General features: G+C 43.6%; 9 protein-coding genes across 9 annotated transcripts; 3 read left to right on the forward strand and 6 right to left on the reverse strand.

Moving 5' to 3' along the window:
- Positions 1-416: 416 nt before the first annotated feature.
- Positions 417-2,291, reverse strand: PTC2 (type 2C protein phosphatase). Its single transcript, XM_020207500.1, has one exon. The coding sequence runs from the start codon at positions 2,036-2,038 to the stop codon at positions 653-655; it is 1,386 nt and encodes a 461-aa protein (XP_020064988.1). The 5' UTR covers positions 2,039-2,291; the 3' UTR covers positions 417-652.
- Positions 2,292-2,487: 196 nt separating this feature from the next.
- On the reverse strand, positions 2,488-2,717 carry CANTADRAFT_25685 (uncharacterized protein). Its single transcript, XM_020207501.1, has one exon. The coding sequence runs from the start codon at positions 2,709-2,711 to the stop codon at positions 2,544-2,546; it is 168 nt and encodes a 55-aa protein (XP_020064989.1). The 5' UTR covers positions 2,712-2,717; the 3' UTR covers positions 2,488-2,543.
- Positions 2,718-4,553: 1,836 nt separating this feature from the next.
- On the forward strand, positions 4,554-6,575 carry CANTADRAFT_218048 (uncharacterized protein). Its single transcript, XM_020206741.1, has one exon. The coding sequence runs from the start codon at positions 4,808-4,810 to the stop codon at positions 6,329-6,331; it is 1,524 nt and encodes a 507-aa protein (XP_020064990.1). The 5' UTR covers positions 4,554-4,807; the 3' UTR covers positions 6,332-6,575.
- Positions 6,576-7,060: 485 nt separating this feature from the next.
- CANTADRAFT_218036 (Oligoxyloglucan reducing end-specific cellobiohydrolase) lies at positions 7,061-11,951 on the forward strand. Its single transcript, XM_020206740.1, has one exon. It carries the CDS (start codon positions 7,185-7,187, stop codon positions 11,769-11,771), a length of 4,587 nt encoding a protein of 1,528 aa, XP_020064991.1. The 5' UTR covers positions 7,061-7,184; the 3' UTR covers positions 11,772-11,951.
- Positions 11,952-12,602: 651 nt separating this feature from the next.
- Positions 12,603-14,813, reverse strand: PIN4 (Pin4p; the record flags this gene model as incomplete). The annotated part of the gene is made up of 3 exons (XM_020209640.1): positions 12,603-13,495; positions 13,577-14,616; positions 14,716-14,813. The coding sequence occupies 3 exons, from the start codon at positions 14,811-14,813 to the stop codon at positions 12,603-12,605; spliced, it is 2,031 nt and encodes a 676-aa protein (XP_020064992.1).
- A 401-nt stretch (positions 14,814-15,214) lies between these two features.
- CANTADRAFT_5569 (Arf family guanine nucleotide exchange factor) lies at positions 15,215-15,570 on the forward strand (the record flags this gene model as incomplete). The annotated part of the gene is made up of 2 exons (XM_020210476.1): positions 15,215-15,235; positions 15,310-15,570. 2 exons carry the CDS (start codon positions 15,215-15,217, stop codon positions 15,568-15,570), a joined length of 282 nt encoding a protein of 93 aa, XP_020064993.1.
- Positions 15,571-16,401: 831 nt separating this feature from the next.
- On the reverse strand, positions 16,402-18,072 carry PRS (putative proline--tRNA ligase; the record flags this gene model as incomplete). Its single annotated transcript, XM_020209705.1, has 1 exon — positions 16,402-18,072. The coding sequence occupies one exon, from the start codon at positions 18,070-18,072 to the stop codon at positions 16,402-16,404; it is 1,671 nt and encodes a 556-aa protein (XP_020064994.1).
- Positions 18,073-18,354: 282 nt separating this feature from the next.
- CSP37 (Csp37p) lies at positions 18,355-19,491 on the reverse strand (the record flags this gene model as incomplete). The annotated part of the gene is made up of 2 exons (XM_020209598.1): positions 18,355-18,726; positions 18,934-19,491. The coding sequence occupies 2 exons, from the start codon at positions 19,489-19,491 to the stop codon at positions 18,355-18,357; spliced, it is 930 nt and encodes a 309-aa protein (XP_020064995.1).
- Positions 19,492-21,276: 1,785 nt separating this feature from the next.
- CANTADRAFT_218129 (phosphatidylinositol N-acetylglucosaminyltransferase) lies at positions 21,277-22,603 on the reverse strand. Its single transcript, XM_020206743.1, has one exon. It carries the CDS (start codon positions 22,408-22,410, stop codon positions 21,760-21,762), a length of 651 nt encoding a protein of 216 aa, XP_020064996.1. The 5' UTR covers positions 22,411-22,603; the 3' UTR covers positions 21,277-21,759.
- Between the last annotated feature and the right edge of the window lie 46 nt (positions 22,604-22,649).

The following is a 22,649-nucleotide window of genomic DNA, read 5'->3' on the forward strand; positions in this document are numbered from 1 at the left end:
ATTTTGCATCCAACTGGTTATCTGTTGTGCCCAGTTTCTAGACATAATTACCATTAAATGTAATCCGAAATCTTCCATTTTAATTTCTGAGATTACGGTGTGCTGTCTTCTGCTTTAAGTTACGAAACTATACGAAACGTCGAGGGGCGCTATTAAGCTAGGTCAAGCTCAAGTCCACAATTTAGCAGGTGAAAGGAGCATACTTTGATTCGACCTGGAGCTAAACAAAATTTGAAAAGTGATACATCCATATGTCAGAGCTTGATATCTGCTTGGAATTGCTGTTTCAAATTAGAAGTAGTTTAGTTATCACGGAGCTGTAGGACCTGGAACTCTACGCAAATTCTTGTTTACAAATGCATCGATTTGATGCTCCAGTCGGAGGCAAGAATCACCTACAACCCTCGAGTCAGGGCTGTTCAACTCTACGCGACTGCCAATTGTCTTATCAAAGGCTACTTTCGAACCTATTATATTAAATCAAGCAATTAATAATACTAAAAAGAAAACTTGCATAGCATATGTCGCAATTAAATGATAGTCGTAACGAATAACATAATAAACAAAATAAAAATGTATAATTCAAAGCCCAAACATGACAAAGTATCTGAAGAAGGAACATCAATCATCACAACCCACAGGGTTCGACCTCTTATTTGGCTTCCTTGTCGGAAGACTTCTCAGCACTCTCGTCTTCAACTTCTTCTTCTTCGATGTGTCCTTCGTGCACCGAATCGCCCTCTTCGCCCTCTTCAGACATACCGAAGTGTGCCAACAAGGATTGGGCAGATGAAGTATCCAAGTAGATGACACCATTCTCGTTGGTGATGGCATTACTGGACAAGAGTTTTTGAAGAGAAATAGCACCGTTAGCTGCGGTGAGGTCACCATTTTCCTCTTCATTGACTTCAGCGAGATCTTCGTTATCATCGTCATATCCACGTCTTCCGAATATAGAGGCACCATTGCCAGACTTAGAGCCTTCGTTGGCGTATCTCTGGGCCTGTTGGTCCAAATCGTAGTGTTCACCGTACATCTCCTTATATATTTCGTTGAATTCTGGAGAGATTGGGCCATAAGGAGAGTTCTTATCCTTTTCAGCGGCATCAATTCTACCTCTGATCTTTTCGTACCATTGATCAAGAGTCTCTCCCTTGGAGTAATCCAATAATGCAACAATGACAATAGACATGTTGTCACAACCAATACCGGAACCGTCAGAGGTAGGAGCGCAACACAAATCCATGACAGCCTCACAAATTTCTGTCAACTCTAAACCTTCGGACAACTTCTTTCTTATACATTCAACACACTTTTGAGACGTTAAGCAATCCCAGATACCGTCACATGCTAAAACAACGAACTCGTCCTTCTCGAAATCTATGTCGTGTTGTATCACATCAGGGTAACAGGTGACTATTTGTTCCTCAGCAGGCAAGTCGACGTTCTTCTTAAATTCAAAATCACCAATACCACGAGATAATGCCAAGTTACCGTTGACTCTGCCCATGTCGACGTAGCCGCCAGCAGAGCAAATTCTGGCCTTTTCACCCTCGTTGGAAGGCTTGTGGTCGTAGGACAACGCCTTGGCGTAACCGTTGATGGACATGATGGTTCTGGAGTCTCCGGCATTACCACAGATGATTTGCTTGTCTGTTATGATGGCAGACGTGGCGGCACAGCCACTGTCGTCGTCCTTCATGCCAGCGTCCTGCAAGATGGCCTGGTCACAGCTCAAAAAGCCCTCCTTGAGGGCGTTGATGTAGTCCTTGTTCTTGTATGCTTGCGTACTCTTGACGATGTCGTGCAAGTGTTCTCCTGTGAAGATGGCGGCCTTTTCGCCTCCGTGCCCGTCGTAAACACCGAAGAAGGCGGCGTGTTCTTTGGATCCTTCGTCCTGCAAGTTTAAGATGGTGGCGTGGGCGTCTTCCATGTTGATTCTCCATCCTTGCATGGAGGATAATCCGTACGACAAGTACTTGTCGCCGTCTTTCTCGGAGCTCTTCTCGGTGATGGGTTGTGAAAGGATCTGTCCCATGGTGTAGTGGCTAGCTTATAGTGTGGGTAAACAGTGGCCAGGAGGGAGGCAATTGGTGGGTGTGGGTGGAGGTTGTGGCAGGCGTGTTGGGACGTGCGTGGCCTGGGAAAGTTCTGTGGGGGTGGGACGTTTCTGATGGCAGAGACGTACTTTGGTTAAAGAGCTGTAATAGTTAACTCTGTCGGTCAGATTTGGCCATTGGCACGGTTGGTGAGAAAAATTGTAGGAAAAACTGGGAGGATGTGCGACCGAGGTGCAGGACTGGGGCCACGGATGATGCCATGGGGAGGCTGGTGAAGACGGGATGGTGGCAGAAAGGGGTCGCTGGGAGGAAGCAGAAGGTTCAGGGTGTGGTGGGGGGTGGTAAGCTCGTTGTGAGAGCGTCGTTGGTAGTGGTAGTGGTAGTGGTAGTGGAGGTGTGGTGGAGGTGGTAAGGATGGGCTGGGGGGATCCGCGCGTGTGCCGACCGGTTTTCCCGTGGTGATGGTCGCGGCGCTGCCCCCACCTAGCGACCCGTCAAAGAAAGCTCGGACGCTATCTCGGGGGCTTCTCCGCAGATAGGCGGGCTCGAGGCCGTGGACGGTCTCGTGATGGGTGGTGGATGTGTCATATCACCCGACGGCTTAGTGGAGATAGGGGAAGCAGTAGGAATGAGACCGTTCAGGCTAATCATATGGACCGACTTGTTTGACCAGCTCGGTCAATTTAGTATAAGAAATAGCTGCTATTAATGAGGTACTCTTGAGCACGAATATTGGTCTGGAATTGCAAAAGTTGAGCACTTCGCATTTTTCAATTCGGGTCGGAAACGGTAAAAAGTTGCAGAGAAGAATGTCTCTTTGTGCGTAGCAAGTTCACGAAATATCAATTCAAGGAAATTAAAATCAGAATTTACTAGTACGTTTTGCATAACATTCATGTACTTTCATTCTAGAACAATTTGAAGCAGAAGTAGTGATTTTCTGAGTAATTTTCTCCTCCTGAAGCACTTGGTCAAATTTATTATTTGGGCTCAGAAATTTTGAATTCAACTAAAACAATATTACAGCTCATTAAGCAGATGACAAGGCTCTTTTCACCTATGGGAAGAATCACAACTGTCTTCGGTATGTGCCGGTAGAAATGAACTGGGAAAATGTGCAATTCCCTTTGATTCAATGCATCAATAATTGATTGAAGAATATCTTATGGTACCAGAAACCATTTAAGGTAAGACATACAATAAAAACTGGTACCATTTCTCTTACGTTTTTACATAAATAGATTACGTGTACATGAGCAGATTGAGCCAAAAGTTTTGAATGTTCACCTGGAGCGATCATAGTAAAGTGAACAAGAACAATTGAAATAAAACCAGCGGAGGACAACTAGAATATGCTGATTTAACCATCTTCAAAAAAACCTACTGTTTTATCTACGCGGGCACATAACCATCGGTACTTCAATACCATTGGTTGCACATCCTTGTAATCCTTGATTGAAATTTCGCAGCCACTTTACTTTGATACATATTCTTTCTGTTCTAGTACCTTCCAATTTACTGGCAGTTCCGTTCGTGCACTGACAGATCCTTTCAAGTATTGAGGTATGAATCTTGGAATGAAAGCCCCGTTCGCTTTAGCTGGATCTTGGGTGCAAGCGAATATAGCTATGGGGATTGAAACTTTTTTCCAAATTATTTTATTAAGTACATTGTTCTATAAATCTACTCTAATATTCGTATTCAGTATAGTTGAGCACACTGAATTAACATAGCCAGGGTTTTTGTTTGAACATCAAAGTTTTCACTCCGAAATTTGTCTTATGGGTTCGATAAATTTTGCTCTTTTGCTCTTGCGCTCAATGCTGATTGTGCTACCGTGACCATTCCTTGTGTATAGAAAATCTCCTAGTGCATTGATTTATTATCTCAGATTATCTAACATTTTCATCTTCCTCCTGGTTAGGTTTCACTTCCATATAGGCTTGTAGACAATCGTCATGTCCGAGTCAATGTCAAAATTTCCTACTCTCAAATTATGACAGAAGCCAATGATTGGATTCAAGAGTCGGAGAGGGTAATGTAAAGTGATGATGGCTAATGCCTGGGTAATCTCCTTGCGTAACGAAAAAAATGGATGCTGGAAAATAGCGATATTGATAAGCTCAGGCATGGGGAAAACAACTAATAGATGAGGCGATACATTACTAGCTGTGGTAAGAATTGCACTACAAAAAGGCAAAAGAACACGATGATTCACCAGTACACTCAAGTGTGCCATCCAGCACACTACATGTGAATTAAACGAACCAGATATATCTGAATTCACTACCCTAACTCACAATACTAATAGATTTGGGCCCTTCATATAAATCTCAGTCCACCTGAGGGAAAGGGTGGCGAGAAAGTTGTGCTAGGTGAGATTGCAAGATTCTCTGAAAAGTGTTGCAATGCGGATTTTGAAAAATGATCCTAGACATATTGGAAGATCACAACGGTCCGAACGGGAGAATCGCCAATGAGGAGAAGGTCAATACCCGAGAGATTTTCGGTGGAGTGTTATCACAGATTAGTGAAAAGTGGAGAAACCATATCCAAGTTTGATATAAATACACGGTAAATAGACGTGATTTATCGGTCTGCTCAAGTCTACAGATCAAGTATACGATAGTTTCGTCTGCACATACGGTTATGTAAAAACCAAACTTTATTTCAACATTCAGCAAAATCCACCCCCTCAAATATCTATTATGCACTCTCAGGAGACTAAATAATCCACCTTTTCAAAAATGACAGAACATTATGGATCAAGAAGTGCCCTGAGTGATGGAATCGAAGCAGGCAAAAGCTATGCGAACATCCAGAATTCCAGTTCAAGAAACAAGTCTAATCATGAGCTGGAATTGGACATACCGGGCAGTCCCAACTACGGTCTGTCTGAGACGAGATCCCATTTGCTGACGCTGTTGCAAGACACCCCCGAAGCCCCATCGAAACCTACAGGCATTGCTTCTCGTTTGAATGTTTTATCCCTAAGTGACCTGAAATGGAAGGAACTGCAACTATCAGCTGGACAATCGCGCAGGATTGATAAGCATGCCAATGTGGATGCTGTGGATACTTTTGCACTCTTCTTCGAGCTACCACCATGGAATGTAAATAATATCAGGTCACTTTACCTATGGGAAATCCAGTTGAATAGACTACTCGATAAGTTTCCAAGCTACATCTGGATGATTAAGAATCCTACGGTTGCAACTTGTGCTCCGTCTGAGATTGGTATCGAAGGCTATGTAGGATTGAGAGCCAAGAGATACATTACAACATTCGATAATGAGCTAAAAAATCTACTTGAAGAAGCCGAACTCCTTGACCTTGATGCACAATGTCCAAAAGATACTGGAATATTGTATTTGATTAGTCAGACTATCAAAAGTAAAGCCGGAGAAATTCTACGTTATCAAATCAAAGAATTCTTGGAATGGAGAAGAATGAGAAGATATATACCTACTCTGGCGTCGATAAATGTACGGGAGGTTCACCCAGTACCTAAAAGGTTACTGTTCGTGCTTACAATACTAAATAAATTTGAAGCTCTTGATATCTATCTCAATCCACCTGAGGGAAGGGGTTGCGAACGAGTTGTGCTAGATGAGATTGTAAGAATCTATGAAAAGTATTGCAATGAGGATTACGAAGAAATGATTCATGAGATTTTGGAAGATCTCAACGTCCCAATAGAAAATAAGTTGATCAATAAAGTATTGAGAGTGACCATAGCTGAATTTGAGAAGATGTTGCAAAGTATAGATGCTCCACATGACAAAATCATTGCGAACAAAGGCTTTAATGTTCTGGAAAAAGAGTCACCCAAGAGCAGGTCAACAAAGAGTGGCAAAGGTAAAAGCAAGGAAAAGTGGCACCGGGAGTGTTTGAGAAAAATGAAAGAACTGGCATCTAGAAAATCGGCGGTCAATGCACTAGACACCTTGGAAGATACAGATTTGAACTTAGTGTTTTTCATGGCGCTACAAAATACTTATGCTGCTATTGATATATATCTAAGACTACTTGATGAAAGCGACAGCAAGCGCTCATTGCACGAAATTGGGGATGACTATTTGGAGTATCGCAAAGAGGACTACGAAGTCATGTTCCAACAAATTATGGAAGATTACAACGTTCCAAAAGACCAGCGTGATTTGACCAAGGTAGCTATGAAACGTACCATAGTTACCTTTGAAAATCGGTTACAAATTATGGATGTGTCTCATACCAATATCTTATCTCACCCGGACTTTCTTATGTGGTGAGTCACCTAAAAAGGCAATCAAATGTACGAACAATCGCCATAGTAAACACAAGGGGAAACGGGTCCAGGATGATAATACACACGTGAAGATGATTTGTTTAAATTCGAGGTCCGCTTGTGCACTTGTGCATTATCCTGTTCCGGTAGCATCTAGATGATGTATTTATTTGAGTTGGAAGTCAAGGAAGTGGGAGACTTGTCAATCAAATTAGATGAAAATTCTCCTAACTTTTCGTAATGGAGCATAGTACAACTCTTTGCAGATTTAGCCACCGAGCAGCAATTATCCATGAAATATATTTGGAAAAACACATACAAGAAGTTGTGAATAAGGATGTAGATGAGTAGATCAGCACACGATTGAGCGAGTCCCCAAGATGTATAGTTTACGAGCTGCAACTTGAGTTAGGGGTTTACAATAACCATTCGAAAATCACCGAAAAACTGATATAAGCTCTATCTAAAAGTCTCGTTCTATCGATTATGTGCATTACTTTGGATTCGAGATTTTCAGAATTGTACATAGAATACTTAGAAAGTAGAGATTGGCAGCTATTCGTCGTAAGATGAGAAGAACAATTGGTTGAATAGTACAAATCAAACATATGACGTGTATAGCATAGAAGGAGATAACAATCTCAGGAAACTTGAGGCATGAAAAATTCCATTCAATCCGACTTTTTTTAGCGAGTTGACTCGCTGCTCTCTTCACCATACAGCTGATACACTATACACTACACAGAACAGTGATCAATGAGCATACACCACTATTTACCAGACTAGAACAACCCATTAGAATAATCTGCCTTCGTTGCTAGACTAGCAATACTGCGGTACGCCGTTTCACACACCAAATGAGACTTACATACATCTTAGGATTGGTACTTACGACTTTCGCTGTCGTCATGGCGGAGTATTCGCCAAAGACCAACATCATAAACAATCCTATTGTTGCCTCGGACATGAAGTTCCTTACTCGATCTGACAACATATTGTTGTTGCGAGATCATCAGCTCATGATTTCCTTTGATAAAGGTAAATCGTTCCGCCCTGTGGAGGAAACTAAAGGCAGTCGTGTGACGTTTTTCGAGTTATTTGTTGATGCATATTATGATGCCATGGCATTCACCACTAGCAACCAGTACTATCTCACTACCGATGGAGGTCTGACCTGGAAGGAATATACATTTCCTGACTATAACTCCAATTTTCAGCTTCATAATGTGAGCCTCACGTATAATGAAATGTTTCTAACCGAGGACATGATGTTTTCAGTATGGTACTGTCCTGTTGATTCACCAAGCAGCTATTTGTGTGAACATAAAATGTACTACTCCTCCCGAATAAACAACTTTGAATTCCATTCTCCTAGAAGAATGCACATAGATGCCGTGAAGTGTGCGTATGCTAATAAATACATTAATGAGGTCGTTTGCATCGAGAATGAATTGGATTCTAATGGTAATGTTGTGAAGTCGAACTTGAGATTCTCTTCAGACTATTTCCGCGAAAATAATATACTTGCAGAAACCCCTTCAGCAGGTGTTGTCACCGAGTTGAGAAGCGAAAGTGGTGTAATCGTTGCTGTGGTAAATTATTTGGACAGTAATTATGATTTCACACATTTTTGGGTTCAAGAAGGTAGTGATCCAATATTTAAGGAAACGAACTTTAAATTCAATGATTCCTACGGTGATGTGACAATTTTGAATGTATCTCGCGATTCTATTAGGCTTTTAATTGTGGATTACTCCGTATCAATGAATGGTTTCAATGTTTCAATGATGTATACAATGTCTAGAAAGTATTATGACTTCACATTCAAATTCGAAGAGGTATTAGCAAATATTGAAGGAGGTTCAATCCAAAGAGCTCATACTCTGTCATTTGGTTTTTGGAATACTGACGATGGTGCTTGGTTGGCCAATGTGGTCTACCACGATCGAGAAAACAATTTGACCCATGTGCTGATTGATGATGCAATGAGTAGAAATGACATAGATATAAAATCGGTAAATACGCTCGATCATGGGGTAGTCTGGAATCCTTTGGCAATTATTGATGATGATAGCTGTAAGGTATCTGATGGTTGTTCTCTTCATATTTCTTTATCATCAAAAGGTAATCGCCTGGGAAATATTGTGACAGGGCCTACTCTGGGTATTTTAATGGCCGTAGGTAACAAAGGTCAAAAATTACTGACAGATATAAATGAAATGACTTCATGGGTATCCAGAGACTTTGGAGCTACATGGTCCAGTGCTATCAATGAACCCTGTTTGTTCTCCTTTGGGAGCTACGGTGATGTAATTATAGCTGTTCCTTTTGTGGGAATTCATGAAAGGAGTACTCTGGTTTATTACTTTTCTTTGGATCATGGCCAAACGTGGGCTAAGAGGTCTGTTGGTTTGAATTTTTACCCTACTACCTTAATAACAACCCCGGATGGGTCTAGAAACGCTTTTGTCGTTTCGGGACTATTAGACGAAGAATCTGATAATCCCATTGACACTGCTCCTGAAGTATTATACTCGCTTGACTTTTCTGATGCGTTCCAGGGAAAGAAGTGTCTTGATGAATTTGAGTCTTTCTTCGTATCAGGTACCGATGATCCCGGTTGTTTCAACTATGGAACTTTCGAATTTTCTAGAAGAAAGCAGAATGCCCGTTGCTTCACGCGTTCAATGTCACCAACATATGTAGTGTGCAACTGTACCATGGCTGATTATGAATGTTCAAGGAATTTTAAACCTTCCCAAAACGATCCAAACGTCTGTGTCCCAGATTTAATTAAAATTGCTGAGATTTGTAGGGAATCGAACAGCAAGGTAATTACAAAATGGGCCAAGTCAAGAAAAACCTTCCATTGCGCTGGTGATAAATTTCTCGAGGAGCACAGGTTCGTATGCTCAAGGTTCGATACTAAATATGGATATCACGATAATAATGATACCCTTATAAATATCAAGGTGTCTTCTAATTCTTTCATGGATGGTATCCTTCGATTAACTTTCTTTGAGGAAGGTGAAGGATTTGGACCAGAAAATGTTCTTCTTTTGACCAACAATGGTAGTGTCTATACATCCAGTGATGGGGGGACTAGTTTCACTAAAGCCCCAGTTAAGGAGCAGATTAGGAATTTCCATGTTGGTCTTGTTCCGGGACAGGTAATTTTAAATACCGACACCGGTACTATCTATTCATCTGTTGATGCTGGACGCACATTTAGTAGGTACGAGGCACCTGTACCACCAACACAAATAGCATACAACTCGCTGCAAATTGATAAAGTGATATCCTTCCATAAAACTGAACTGGGAACCTTCATTTGGCATGGGGATAATGGCGAAATGGGTCTGGATGCTTACATTACTCATGATGGGGGAAGAAGCTTTGCTTTATTGAAAGAGGATACTTCGTATTGTGAAATCGTTGGACCTCATTTGCATGAGCGAAACAATCAAAACAGAAATATGATTTTCTGTAAAACGTTAACTGATGAACCTGGAATATGGAAATTGGAATCCTCTAATAATTGGTTCAAGGATTCTAAATTAGAATTTGAGAATATGCTCGGACATAGTATTACTGGCAGGTATTTGATGGTCGTGACTGTGAATATCCGATCGCAGACATTAGAGGTGAAGGTTTCCTTTGATGGGTTGATTTTTGAAGATGCTGGCTTTCCTTCTGATCTTAAGGTCAATTGGGAGTCTGGATACACCATATTTAATACTGATCATGAAGCTGTATTTATGCTAGTTGGATCATCTGATTCTCTGGACTTTTATTATCTGAAAAGCACAGGAACCCTCTTAAAGTCAAGCTTCAATGGAAGAGACTTCATCACTTCTCTCGAAAGAGTCAAAAGATACCCTTCTGGCTACGCTGCTTTTGAAAGAGTCGAAAGCTTAGACGGAGTCATCATCAGTAACACTGTGGCGCTTGGATTATTTGGATTGGAGGTACTTAAGACACTTATTAGCCATAACGATGGAGGCGAATGGACTTATTTGACTCCGCCAACTGTGGGTCACAACCCATGTTCTGGTCAGGATTTATCAAAGTGCTCTTTGCACTTGGCTGACCTCGCTCTCGGTCATCGTAAAGATAATTCCAGGCCTTATCCGACTCCTGGTATGATTATCGGCAGGGGGCGGGTTGGTGAATATNTTTCCGGCGATAAGCCTCTCGATCATTTTATTTCTAGGGACGGTGGTGTCACCTGGGAATATTTATTTGACTACGACTCCATATTAGCTTATGGTGATAGTGGAGCAATTATGGTGTCCAGCGGTAAGTTTGGATCCCTGAAAGGCTTAAAATATTCTTTGGACGAAGGAAGAACTTGGAATGAGTACAAACTTGAAGGAAATCTGATCCATATTCGTGAGTTGACTGCTGGGCTATCCCGCACTTCCAAGAAGTTCTTAATCTTTGGAAATGCCGACAATTCGGAAGTGGATTACACTTACTCAATCGATTTCTCAGATATTTATAACAGGCAATGTCATTTGGACCTTGAGAACCCTGATTCAGATGATTTCGAGTACTGGACTCCCTCTCAACCCAATCAACCAGACAAGTGCATGTTTGGGCGTGAAGAAAGGCACTTAAGGCGTAGCAGTATCGATTGTTTTATTGGAAGCGTACCATTCACCAAAGAATACGAAGTGGTCAGAAACTGCACATGCTCAAGGAGTGACTTCGAGTGCGATTTCAACTATTCCAGAGACATTGATGGGACTTGCAAATTGAACAAAGGAATGTCACCTCTTAATCGCCTTGATGAAATGTGCGGTAAAAAGAATGCATTTGAATATTTTGAATCCACTGGTTACAGAAAAATTACGATGTCCACTTGTGAAGGAGGAAACGAATTTGATAAATGGGATGCTATTGCTTGTCCAGGGAAGGAGAAACAATTTAATAGACACTATAGCAAAGAGTTGACTGCGAGCAAGTTTGCGATACTTCTTGGTATTCCATTAGTTATTTTCGTCTTTGTCACTTGGTTTGTCTATGACAGGGGTATTCGGAGAAATGGTGGATTCGGGAAGTTTCGTGTAATCAGATTAGGTGAAGATGATCAACAAATTATCGAGAACGACAACATAGATAAATTTATCAACATAATAATCAAGTGCGGGATCACTGTTGTTGCTGGAGTGTTTGCCGCGGGCAGAACTTTGAGAAAGCTTGACGGAGTGTTCTTTAAGAAGCTTTTTTCTGCAATCTTTAGAGGATCTACTGGTGGTGAAGACTTTATCTCGGTTCCCAATATCGAAGAGCTGTTACTTAGAAACACCGATGACATAGAAAGAACTCCCGGAACTACCCTGATCTTCACCGAAGTGACCCAGCCAGAATACGCTGATACTACTACTCAAGATGGTACTAGTAGCGATTCGAGACTTCTTGACAGTGAAGCTCACTCATAAAATATCATTAGTATATGAATAGTCAATATCATAGTACATCACATCTGCCGCAGCATACATCTAATACATATCGTACTGAAATATAATTATTAAGTAAATGTTCAATAGAAGGAGTAAAACATTACTATAACTAAAAAAAGTAACTATTTAATGTCATAAACAAATTTAATGACAATAAAGGGTATCAATTTCTAAAAGGTATCTTTGTATTAAACTGCAGTGATGTATAAAATTTGAGCTGCTTGTATCTAACCTCAAATGTTTTTGCTCCAGTATTTACTATTGTTTTGTCCAAAAATAGGAAACTATTATCCTAAGTCTTAATTTCAAATTCTCCTATTACTGTATGGAGGAATTGTAGGTTACATACTTCCAATGAATTAAGATCCAGAAAAGGCTATATCATTCGATCATGTCGCTAATACTTGTGCATACACCCTCATTTGACACCTCAACAATATTCGTTCGCTTCAGGTGAACATAGCTAGTCCTCGAATATATAATCGAAGTAGCAATTTCGAGCCATTGTGAACATCATCCACTTGACCCTACCTACGATAAGTTTAGTATAGTGTATTGTAGAGTATTTTAGTATTTGCAGAAGTTTGCATCATGCGTGGCATGGCCTCGTTCTTCGTTATTTCATGGCGTTAGACTTGCAAAACAAAAACCAGCAAACCATAATTAATCATAATCATAACACATAATCATAAATCGAAACAGAAATAAAGGGCATAGGTCAGAGACCTGGTAGGGAGTGTCAATAGAGTTGCTGTAGTGCAGATCGAAGAATAACGTGACATATCGAAGAAAGTGGTCTCTTGATCATGATCATTTTGGACCCCAAATACCGGAGTTAGGACTATCGAATCCGTTATTGGCCAAATTCAAACTGTTGAACTTGGAGCTCAACCTCTCATTGTTGTTTCCACTCTGGTTACCTGATTGGCTATTGTTGCCAAAATCCTCAGACCCAGATTGTTGTAATGACGTGAAGCTACCAGTCAAGTGAGCATGTTGCCCAAAGGGTTGAAATCTGGAAGAGATATCGCTAGAAGCCATTGGAGTCGAAGGCTGAGAGTTGGATGAAGGTCCCTGGAAAAAGTGAGGTGGCACAGATGGATGGTGACTTCCAGCACCCGATCCGGCGCTAGGACCAGTTCCATGTCCATGACTATGATGGTGCTGTGGGGTTGGAGAACCGGTCACAGAACCTTGCTGTAAAGGTGGCTGTGTTTGATAGTTACTCAATGGTGGAGTGGAGCGAACATCAACATATGAACGATTATTGGATGTTCTCAACAAAGAGGCAGCACTTGATCCCATGGTAGGCGTAACAACTTGTGGAGGGGCACCGTTAATGGCGTTCAACATTTGAGGAGTTTGGCCTGATTGTTGATGTTGCTGGTGCGTGTGTTGTTGCTGCTGCTGGTAGACATTAAACTGCTGGCTGTAAGGTCTAGATTGTTGAGGAGGGCCATGCTGTTGATGTTGTTGGTTTGAAGGAGGCATTTGGCCGTTGGACTGGTATTGGGGGAAATGTTGCTGAATTGGAGTGGAAGTTTGTTGTCTTAACCTTGGCAAAGGTAATGCTGATTGAGATTGAGATCTCAATAATTCAGGGTGGGTTGGAGCACCCAATTGACCCAACTGATTCAAGTTCAACATCGAAGATGAGTGGGATTGAGGTTGTTGTTGGCCAGACTGTTGCAGTTGCAGTTGTACTTGTTGTTGACCCTGCAGTTGGTTTTGTTGAGGATTCTGAGGAATCAAGTTTTGCTGGGTGAAGGTTTGAGCAATGTAACCAGGTTTTCTTCTAATAATAATCAACCCGTTGTCAAACAACTCCAACAAGTTTAAATAAGAACACAACACCGACAAAACCTTGCGTTGAGCCAAATTCAAGTTTGCGGGGCTGATGGCCAACTCGAAAATGGATTTGGTCATGTCATCTCTGTACAACGCTAATTGAGTGTATAATTCCAAAGTCTCGGGATCATTGAAGTTCAAATCAATTGGAAGGTTGGTATAGGAGGTACTCAAAGGCAAAGAAATCATGAATCTTTCGGTGGTGGTACCGGAATTGGTGCCATTGACACTCAAGTTTTTGGTGGCAGCGGTGGTCGATGCTGCAGACAACAAGGAGGCAAGAGAAGCGTTGGAAGTGGAGCGGTGTTGTTCTTCCAACTGACCGCGTTTCTCCCTCTTCTCGCGTTCGATGCGTTCGCGTTCTTGCAAGGGAAGCATTTTCTTGTACTCAACCCTCAATTTCCGGCCGCCAATCTCACGGCCGTTCAACTGGTTAACTACCAAGGAGGTTTCGTCGGTGGAGGTGAAGTTGGCGAAGGCCAAGCCCCTGAACACGCCATTGTCGAAATGATAGTTAAATGCATAGGGTAAAGGAAGATTCAATTTTGTCATCACATCCAACAATTGTTCCTTTTTGATGGCAAACGGGATGTTTTTAATGACAATAGCCGTGGGAATCAATTCATCGTCGTCGTTATCGTTATCGTTATCATTATCAAGATCGTTATCGTTGTCCTTGGCGTCGTCCTCGATGGAGCTGGTGGAGGCAGCCTGCGAGGTGGCTGCGATGGAGGGCGCCTTGTCCTTTTGCAACAGGGACTCTATAACCTTGTTGTCCATGTTGTTCAAGGTGGACTGCTGCTGCTGCTGCTGCTGCTCGACCCAGGGACCCACGTTGGCGGCCGAGGGCAACGCCAACCCAGCGTGGGACGAGCCCTGATTCAACCACGAGTTCTGCAAATGGAGGTTGTTTCTGCTGGTGGACGACAATCTCTGGTTGGAGAGCTGGGGGGTGTTGGCTGAGGTGTTGGCGCCACTGGACTGGCCCTGTGCAGGGTTGCCGCTGTTGCCGCTGGTGGTAGCACCACCGTTGTTGGCGGTAGACGCTGCGGAGGGTCCGTTGCCGTAACTGGACGAATACCCGGAGGTAGACGACAACGACGACAACGATGGTCGGCGCTGCATCACCGCATCCATTTGGTTGGGGGTTGACGACAAGTTTCTCAAGTCCATCCTCGGTGATTGTAGTTGGAGTTTTGGAGGAAGTGTTTTCAGTTTTTATTGCCTCCTGTGGACGAATGCTCGCGGGTCACGAGGCGGAGGGAAGGGAAGGTGGTGGGAGCAGTGGGAGCAGTGGGAAGGAACAGGTGGTGGAAGGCGGTGGGGAGGAGTGGCCGTACTGTCACTGGCGGTGGTTGTGGTGCTCGCTATAGGCTACTGGCACTGTAGCGATGGGGGCCCTCTTCCGCTGGTGCTGGCACTAGTGCTGGTACTGCCACTGCCACTGGCGTGCCGTGCGATCTGTCGCGACAGTCCACCGTCGCGACACTCGCACGTCGGCGATATAATTTTTCAGCGAATACGTGTTAGTTGTTCAACAGATATACAATGGTATGTGGAACCACGGCACGGTGATGCCCCTCAAACGCCCCAGTGTGCGCAGTGGCCGGTGCTTCCCCGATGCTCCCACGGCCGTGCGGCCCTGTTTCCCGTCCCTACTAACCTCCAGTCGTCAGCTCCAGGTGGCTTAAGAAGCGCAGTCAAGAGAAAGAACACCTCTGAAAAGAAGGCCCAATCCAACAGCTCGTTGCCATTGTCCACACGTGCTGCTGGTGCCGGCGGCTCGTCGTCCACCATGATGAAAATATTCACCGATGAGGCCCAGGGCTTGAGAGTCGACCCATTGGTGGTGTTGTTCTTGGCTGTTGGGTTCATCTTCTCCGTTATCATCCTTCATGTGTTTGCCAAGATCACCGGAAAGTTCACTTAGGGACTGGGGCCCTAGTCAGGCTATAGTTCTACACAATGGTCCCCTGGCATCCAAAGTGCCTGTATAGTTAGTGGTATCAATATATATTAATGTCCGACAGGGTGTAGGAGTGGCGAGGGTTGGTGAGTGTACAATCGCTGGCTATAGACCAGTAGCTTCCTTACTTCGAAAGAGGTATAAGATTTAAGTATGTACCAAGTTGTATGGCTCCCAGGGCGTAATTTGATGTGATTAATTTTTATGTTGTAATGCTACCTTCAATTTCATGAATCAGCCCAGTGGTTGAATCGTTGCTAACTAAGGCTTTTACAGCACCACTAACTTTGCGTTCAATGAATTTTACCTACGGGCTACTCGAGAAATGTAATCACGGTTGGTATTTACGTGCATCTCAACCTACGGATAGTTTAGACAACGTCTACCTTGGGTTTACTTCCTTCAATTGAAGAGATATAACTATTGCTGAACAAAGTGTTTGATCGTAGTAAAAAACTATAAAATCGTTGCTTCGATGGTTGTGCTTAAAAGACCATTTTCCACTAGTTGGAAGTACGTTCGTACAGGTTACTTCCCGTTTCTGGCTATGTTCTTGTTGAATATTAATCCCAATTGTTACAATGCTTTATTGAATTGTCGATCCCGTTTTCGTATCGTCGTATTGAATTGATTATTCCAAGTCTATTTGTCCGTCTTTCTCGATTTAGTATTTTCGTACCTAATGCATATCTTGATACTAACTATATGAATTATTGATTGCCTCAAGCCAGAGGCACTCCAGGGTCATTTCCAGATTACGTCTTTAATACCCGTGTGTTCTATTTACATGTCTTTCTACATATCCTCCAACAACCCCTCTAACGCCCTGGACAATCCATCCTTGTGTACAAAATGCTTGATGTCCTGGCCATTTTCGTACTCAACTTCCCATTCGAAGTCTCTGCTTTCATACACCTGCTTCCAGCTATCGCCATACTTCTTTCCCCGGATCTCGAGCTCTATTATTGGAAATTTCTTACCCAAAATCACGGTGATAGGAATCCCCATCAAGTTAGACTGGTTGATCTTTTTTCCAAGTCCTACTTTAGGCCTGTTGTCTGCCCTGTAGTCCAATCCTGCCTGGTTAAGGTACCTGTAAACCTCCTCGAACTCCTTGTTTCCATTACCAGCCTCAACAACGGTAACTTCCCATGGAGCAACGATTCTAGGCCAGTTTAATCCTTTGTCATCCTTATTGATTTCTCCGATAGATGCAATGATTCTACTCACTCCAATGCCATAGCATCCCATCATCAAATCTTTGCGCTCAGTCTTATTGCCCACAGGTACCTCAACCGAGCAGCCAAGCGGCTTGCTGTATTTGTCACCCAAGTAAAAGGTGTGTCCAATTTCAATGGCTCTGTTACCATGGAGCTTGCCATCCTCACACTCACCACAAATCTCGAATTCCTCAGCAGATACAATTGGAATGTCAGACAAAGTAGTGATTAACGAGCGGTTGATGAATGAAATAGGGAAGTCGGGGAAGTTGGATCTTGAATTAAGTCTGGCGTCCATGATACGAATGATCTTCTTTGAAATTAAAGTGTCGGGGTCAGAGAACTCGGCCAAAATCAATTCTTGATCTGTAATGTGAACATTCAAGTCTGGTACTTCATTCTTGACAAAATTAGGTTGTAATTCACGGTCCTTGGGGTAGTACGCACAAACCAAAGTGCTTTTATCCTTGGTCATGAAATATGTGACCGAAACGTCAGCAACTTCTGTCTCCTCCACTGGGAAGGATAACGTCTTCTCTACGTTCGACACGCTGCCACAGTTGTCGCAACTGAACACCGTATCTTCACCAGTTTCGTGCAAATAGTGCCATTCGTGGCTCAACGAGCCTCCGATTTCCCCAGTATCTGCTGCAGCCTTGGTGAACGGCAATCTGAGGTCCTGGAAAATTCGAGTGTATGCTCCAATAACGTTATTGTAGGTAGTCATGGCGCTTTTCTCGTCGATGTCGAACGAGTATGCATCCTTCATGATGAACTCCTTCCCGCGAAGCAAGCCGCTTCTGGGTCTCTTCTCGTTACGGAACTTGGGGTTGATCTGGTAGTACAAGAGCGGCAAGTTCTTGTAGCTGGTGAGGTGGCTGGCCACATGGTTGGTGATCTCTTCTTCTGCGGTAGGAACCAAGAGGTACTCCTTGCCGTCGAGCTTGAAGAACTCCAGTCCCGTTTCCCACCGCCCTGTCTTCTTCCACGACGAATTATGTGAGATCAAACTCAACCCCAACTCCTCGAAATCGATTTCGTTCATTCTTTTCCGAACGACGTTGGATATCTTGTTCATGCTGCTCAAGCCAGCCGGCAACCAGTTGACAAGTCCTGCCTTGGGATGACTGATGTAGTTCAAACGAGTCAAAAGCTCGTGCGTTGGCACAGTTTTGGAGTATTTGAAGGAGTCCACATTAGCGCAGTAGAGTTTGGGCACGTTCTTGACGTGTAGGAACCGCTTCATGGTCTAGCAGGGATGACACAGACTGGCTAGTGGTGGATAGGTGTTGGTGATTCGTGAGCTAAACAGACGCTGACTGCGGGTCACGTGCAGGGTCCAGTTGCTGCAAAAACCGCTATGAGACTACAACAGTACCAGCCAAGGACTACTACATTGACAGTAACATAGTAGAACCTGGTAGTGCTGACTACTGCCATGGCACTAATGCACTTCATACCGTCGGTGCTACTGCTACTACTTCCATCTACCTAGTCGAGACTCTCACATTTTATTATGACTATACGCTTACTTGAACTTGGAGGTGATTTCGTTCACCACGTCATCTCCGTAAGACTTCAAGTTGGCAAGGGAACTGTTCAAGTCCAATCTAGCTTGATGCAACTTTTCCTCCTTGTTTGGCTCGGTGGACTTTTGGAGTCTGGTGGTGAGCTCATCAACCTTGGCCTTAGCTTCTTCAAAGTTTCTAATGGCTGCAGCCTTACCTTCTTGGTACGATGCAGATAATTGGTCCTTGGTCTCGCTCAAGTTGGATTGGAGCTTAGAGCCCTGCTTGTTGAGCTCCTTCTTGCCGTCTTCATAGGTCTTATTTATGTCGTTGGACAATTCGTCGGTCTTCTTGGAACCCCACTTAGACCATGACTCGCCTTGCTTTTCAGCCTCGGCCCTCAATTCCTTGGCCTTGTCGGCAGCCTCGTCAGTCTTCTTGGATCCCCATCTAGACCAAGACTCTCCCTTCTTTTCGGCTTCGGCCTTCAACTCCTTGGCCTTGTCAGCAGCTTCATCAGACTTCTTGGATCCCCAGTTGAACCAGGACTTCTTTTCAGCCTCAGCATCCTTCTTGGCCTGCTCAATTTGCTTGCTCACTTCGTCGGACTTCTTGGAGCCCCAGCTTATCCATTCGTCCTTCTTGTCTGAAGCCTCCTTCTTGGCTTCACCAAGCTTTTGGTTGAACTTGTCATCGTCCTTCTTGAACCAGTCACCGAACCATGATTTTTCCTTGACTTCGTAATCAGGAGACACGGAAGAGTAGGGGGTAGTCTTGGTGTCAACACCACTGGCACCATTGACCAAGTCAATGTACTTATCCACACCTCTGGCAATCAAGTTCTTGTCCTCAGGAGCCTTGAGTGCTCTATAGTTGGCCTTGGCTTCGTCTTGGTGTTCGGTGACCTTTTGGTATAAGGTGGTGTCCTTGATCTTGTCAGTGAATTCCTGGCTCTTTTGGCTAAGTTCCTTCTTGGACTCTTCAATCTTGTTGCTCAATTTGTTGGTCAAATCAGAAGACTTCTGTTCAGCTCTGTCCACTTCGTGGCGGATTTGCTGACGTTGTTGTCTTGGTAAAATTGGTTGGACATTCTTGTCATAGTAATAAACACCACCTACGATGGCGGCAGTACCTAAGATATATTTGCTGGCAGACATTGTTGTTTGAATAATTGAAGGTCCATCCTACACGATTCTTCAGTCCTTATATATCTAGTGGCAGGTCAGGCAGGGTTGCTATAGGCATTTCCCAATTGGGAACACCATGTGAAACCGTTTAGCAACCTGAGTGTGGTCGCAGAAGAATTGCAATCCGTGGCGACATGCCCAAAATTAAGCCAATCAAGAGGCAGAACTTGACACCTACATGGTCCCAGTATACAATTGCTGCACAGGAAGACGCGTGACTAGTACTCGGCTTGAATTGACACCGATTGACACCGAGACTTTCCTTACGCAATAGCAATCTCCACATGGTCATAAGGGTTGCGACAGTTGGCAATCACGTGGACTGTAGTCACATGGATGACAGCCACCACTTTGGATGCATGACTCCAGCCGACGATGCGGCGCCTTGTTAATGGATTTGAACCCTGGAATAACCGACAAATACGAAAACTTAAAGGCTTACCAGAGATGATTCAATTTCGTTTGGAGCTCAATCTTCCACTTCGATATTGAAAACTTAATTGCGTTGCCTAGTTTCATTTGCCACAACCAGGTTGCTATTCAGAGTTTCGCTGAAAAAAGGTATGCGCGAGGAAGCCGCAGCCTAAAGCTAATTCTTGTCGATGTTGGCGGAATTCAGGACATTTTCATGCATGTCTGGAACTGAATTACCGTGCCCAGGCTTCGATGCATACGCAATTGCTGTCGTACATCATATTTGGATGCAGAGCCCCATCTCCAGTGAATGAGGTTTTGGGTGTCTATTAAAAATAGAAAGGTGAATCGGAGCTACATCGCTGCTAGAAATGAATATTTGATAGACAACGACAAGTCAGCTAAAATACCTGGTGGACTTTGGTTACCCAAGAGGATACGACTTGAAATGGCCAACACGATATTTCACCAGAAGATACTCAAGTCCTCAATGAATAGATGGAAGACAATTATGGTAGCGAATATTGAACAATATCTAACATGTTTTGGATATTTGAACTGATGCCTTGACCACTCCTATTTACTTTAAATGAAATGTTAATCTGGTTGCCGATTTCTCGGGAAAACGCGGGTCAAGTGGATCGATTTTATGCACTGGAGGCGGTAAAAACGGATTATCTGTAAGAACAACCCTATAATGCTTGCCATAACACCATCCGGAAAATCTCGGCACCTTGGTTTGGATCTGAGTAAGCCGTACATTTTCTATAAAAATCCTTGCCGAAAAAACTATCTGTAATTTGTTCATCAGCTCAGACGAATGTGCGATTGGAAGATGAGTACAACTTCGACAATTCATAGACCATAGTGGTGGTCATGACCAGCTGAGGTGACCCATGGATCTGCTATAATTCTCGTTGTATACGCTAATTCTTGTCGCCATTACCCAGCTGTGCTCACATCTCGCCATCACATCATGCCACCTTCAGAATTTGCACCCAATCATGAGATTTTCCCACCATGGACCAGTCTTGACCGTTGAGGCAATATTGATCCGATTTTATCCATCTGATCGATCTGAAGTAGTATATAAGGTGGATGAAGGTGTGGTTGGAATGGCCATTCGCCAACATGTCACTTTTGCTACCAACTCTCAAAAACTCATTCAGACTAACCATAGTAAGGCCCCGTTATATGGGAACGTTCAAAAACTCCACAGGTGCTAATGCAAAGACAATGGCTCTCAGTGCCGGTGGATACCTCTTAGCATGCTTGGGTATAGCTAGGTTAGCTGAAGTGGAGGACTTTGCTTATATTTTCAAGCAAATCGGAGAATAACGCGTTCAGTCCAGAGAACAACGCATAGGCTTGAAATGGATTTTATGCTATAATGTTGATTCAAGGAGCCATTTTCAGGCATGGTCCTGTTACATGCTGTGAATAGCGCATGGTCGCTGTGGGCTTCTTTGTTAGGGTAGGCAGTTCAATAGAGAATTTATTTGATATACGTAGTTCCGGCGAGTTTTTGGGAGTCGTACTTGATATCTGGTACGATTTCCCTGAATACTAGTTTGAATAAATTATTTGAGGAAACAAACGAATCTCCTGAAGATAAAATAGATCTATCAACAATGGCTGGTGTATGTGCTGTTCCATTCTACCATGGCTCTAGTATATTCCCTATTCTACGACTTTCAACTACCCACAACTCCCAGATATTTGTCTTGAATTATGTATTGGTATACAGCTCAACTGTATAGTCTATGTTCTCTATGTGCACATTTTAGTGAATCGACTCCAGCGAGTCCCCAGCACTACTGAAGTTCATATCTCCTTCAAGCCCTGTCCTGGAACCCTGCGGAAGTACCTCTTGGTCTCGCCAAACAACAACCCCCTGCTCAATTTCCATACCTGCAATAAGATGTCCTTTCGGGGCAAAAACTCGGGGAAAACCACTTTAATGATGTTTTCGGACTTGGTGGAGTCTGTCTGGCTGGGCTTTGTCAATACGCACAAGTAGAAGATCACCTGGCCGTAGTTGTGGAAAGCTTCATGGATCACCAAGTCGATGATATCCTTCAAAGGCACGAAAACCTCCACGTTGTTCTGGAACCTCCAGCTCTTCTTGGAGACCAATTGCACCCCGATGTCCTTCATGACTATCACGCTATCCTCGGGAGTCTGTCTCATCACCACTAGTATGCCCACTATCACCACTACGAGAGGCCCAATGTAGTGGGTGGGACTTTCGGAGAAGAGAGCTCCTGAAGCCCACCACTGGCCATCCCACACCCTTTGTGTTCTCCAGCACTGCCATATCAAGTAGCTCACTGCTAGCACGAGGTATGGTGGGGTTAGGCGAGCCCAGAAGTCTGTGTGGTTTTTCACTGTGAATTTGATGAGGTTGGAATGGTGGACGGTGCTGTCATCTACGTGCGGAGTGATCTCCAACGCGTAGTTCTTCGGGGACGACATGATGCCGTTATGATGTGGAGTTTGGGTGTTTGGTAGCGGGACTGGTGCTGAAGTAGTGGTGTGTCATTGTAGAGTGATATCACGTGGGATGATCTGTGCGAGGCGAGCCTTGGTAGGACGCGATGGAGGAGTCAGAAATACGGAAATGGTATCGCATAGGGTCAAGAGTCAGAATAAGCTGGTGGGGCAGACGGCTCGAGAAAGTAGTTTCCTGGCATCTGCTCCGAAAACGTTCGAGA

Source organism: Suhomyces tanzawaensis (genome assembly GCF_001661415.1).
Source record: "Suhomyces tanzawaensis NRRL Y-17324 unplaced genomic scaffold CANTAscaffold_3, whole genome shotgun sequence".
NCBI lineage: Eukaryota > Fungi > Ascomycota > Pichiomycetes > Serinales > Debaryomycetaceae > Suhomyces > Suhomyces tanzawaensis.

What these genes read in the sequence shown, in the direction of transcription:
- PTC2 (XM_020207500.1), bottom strand. Translation starts at nt 2,038, where the DNA reads ATGGGACAGATCCTTTCACAACCCATCACCGAGAAGAGCTCCGAGAAA.
- CANTADRAFT_25685 (XM_020207501.1), bottom strand. Translation starts at nt 2,711, where the DNA reads ATGATTAGCCTGAACGGTCTCATTCCTACTGCTTCCCCTATCTCCACT.
- CANTADRAFT_218048 (XM_020206741.1), top strand. Translation starts at nt 4,808, where the DNA reads ATGACAGAACATTATGGATCAAGAAGTGCCCTGAGTGATGGAATCGAA.
- CANTADRAFT_218129 (XM_020206743.1), bottom strand. Translation starts at nt 22,410, where the DNA reads ATGTCGTCCCCGAAGAACTACGCGTTGGAGATCACTCCGCACGTAGAT.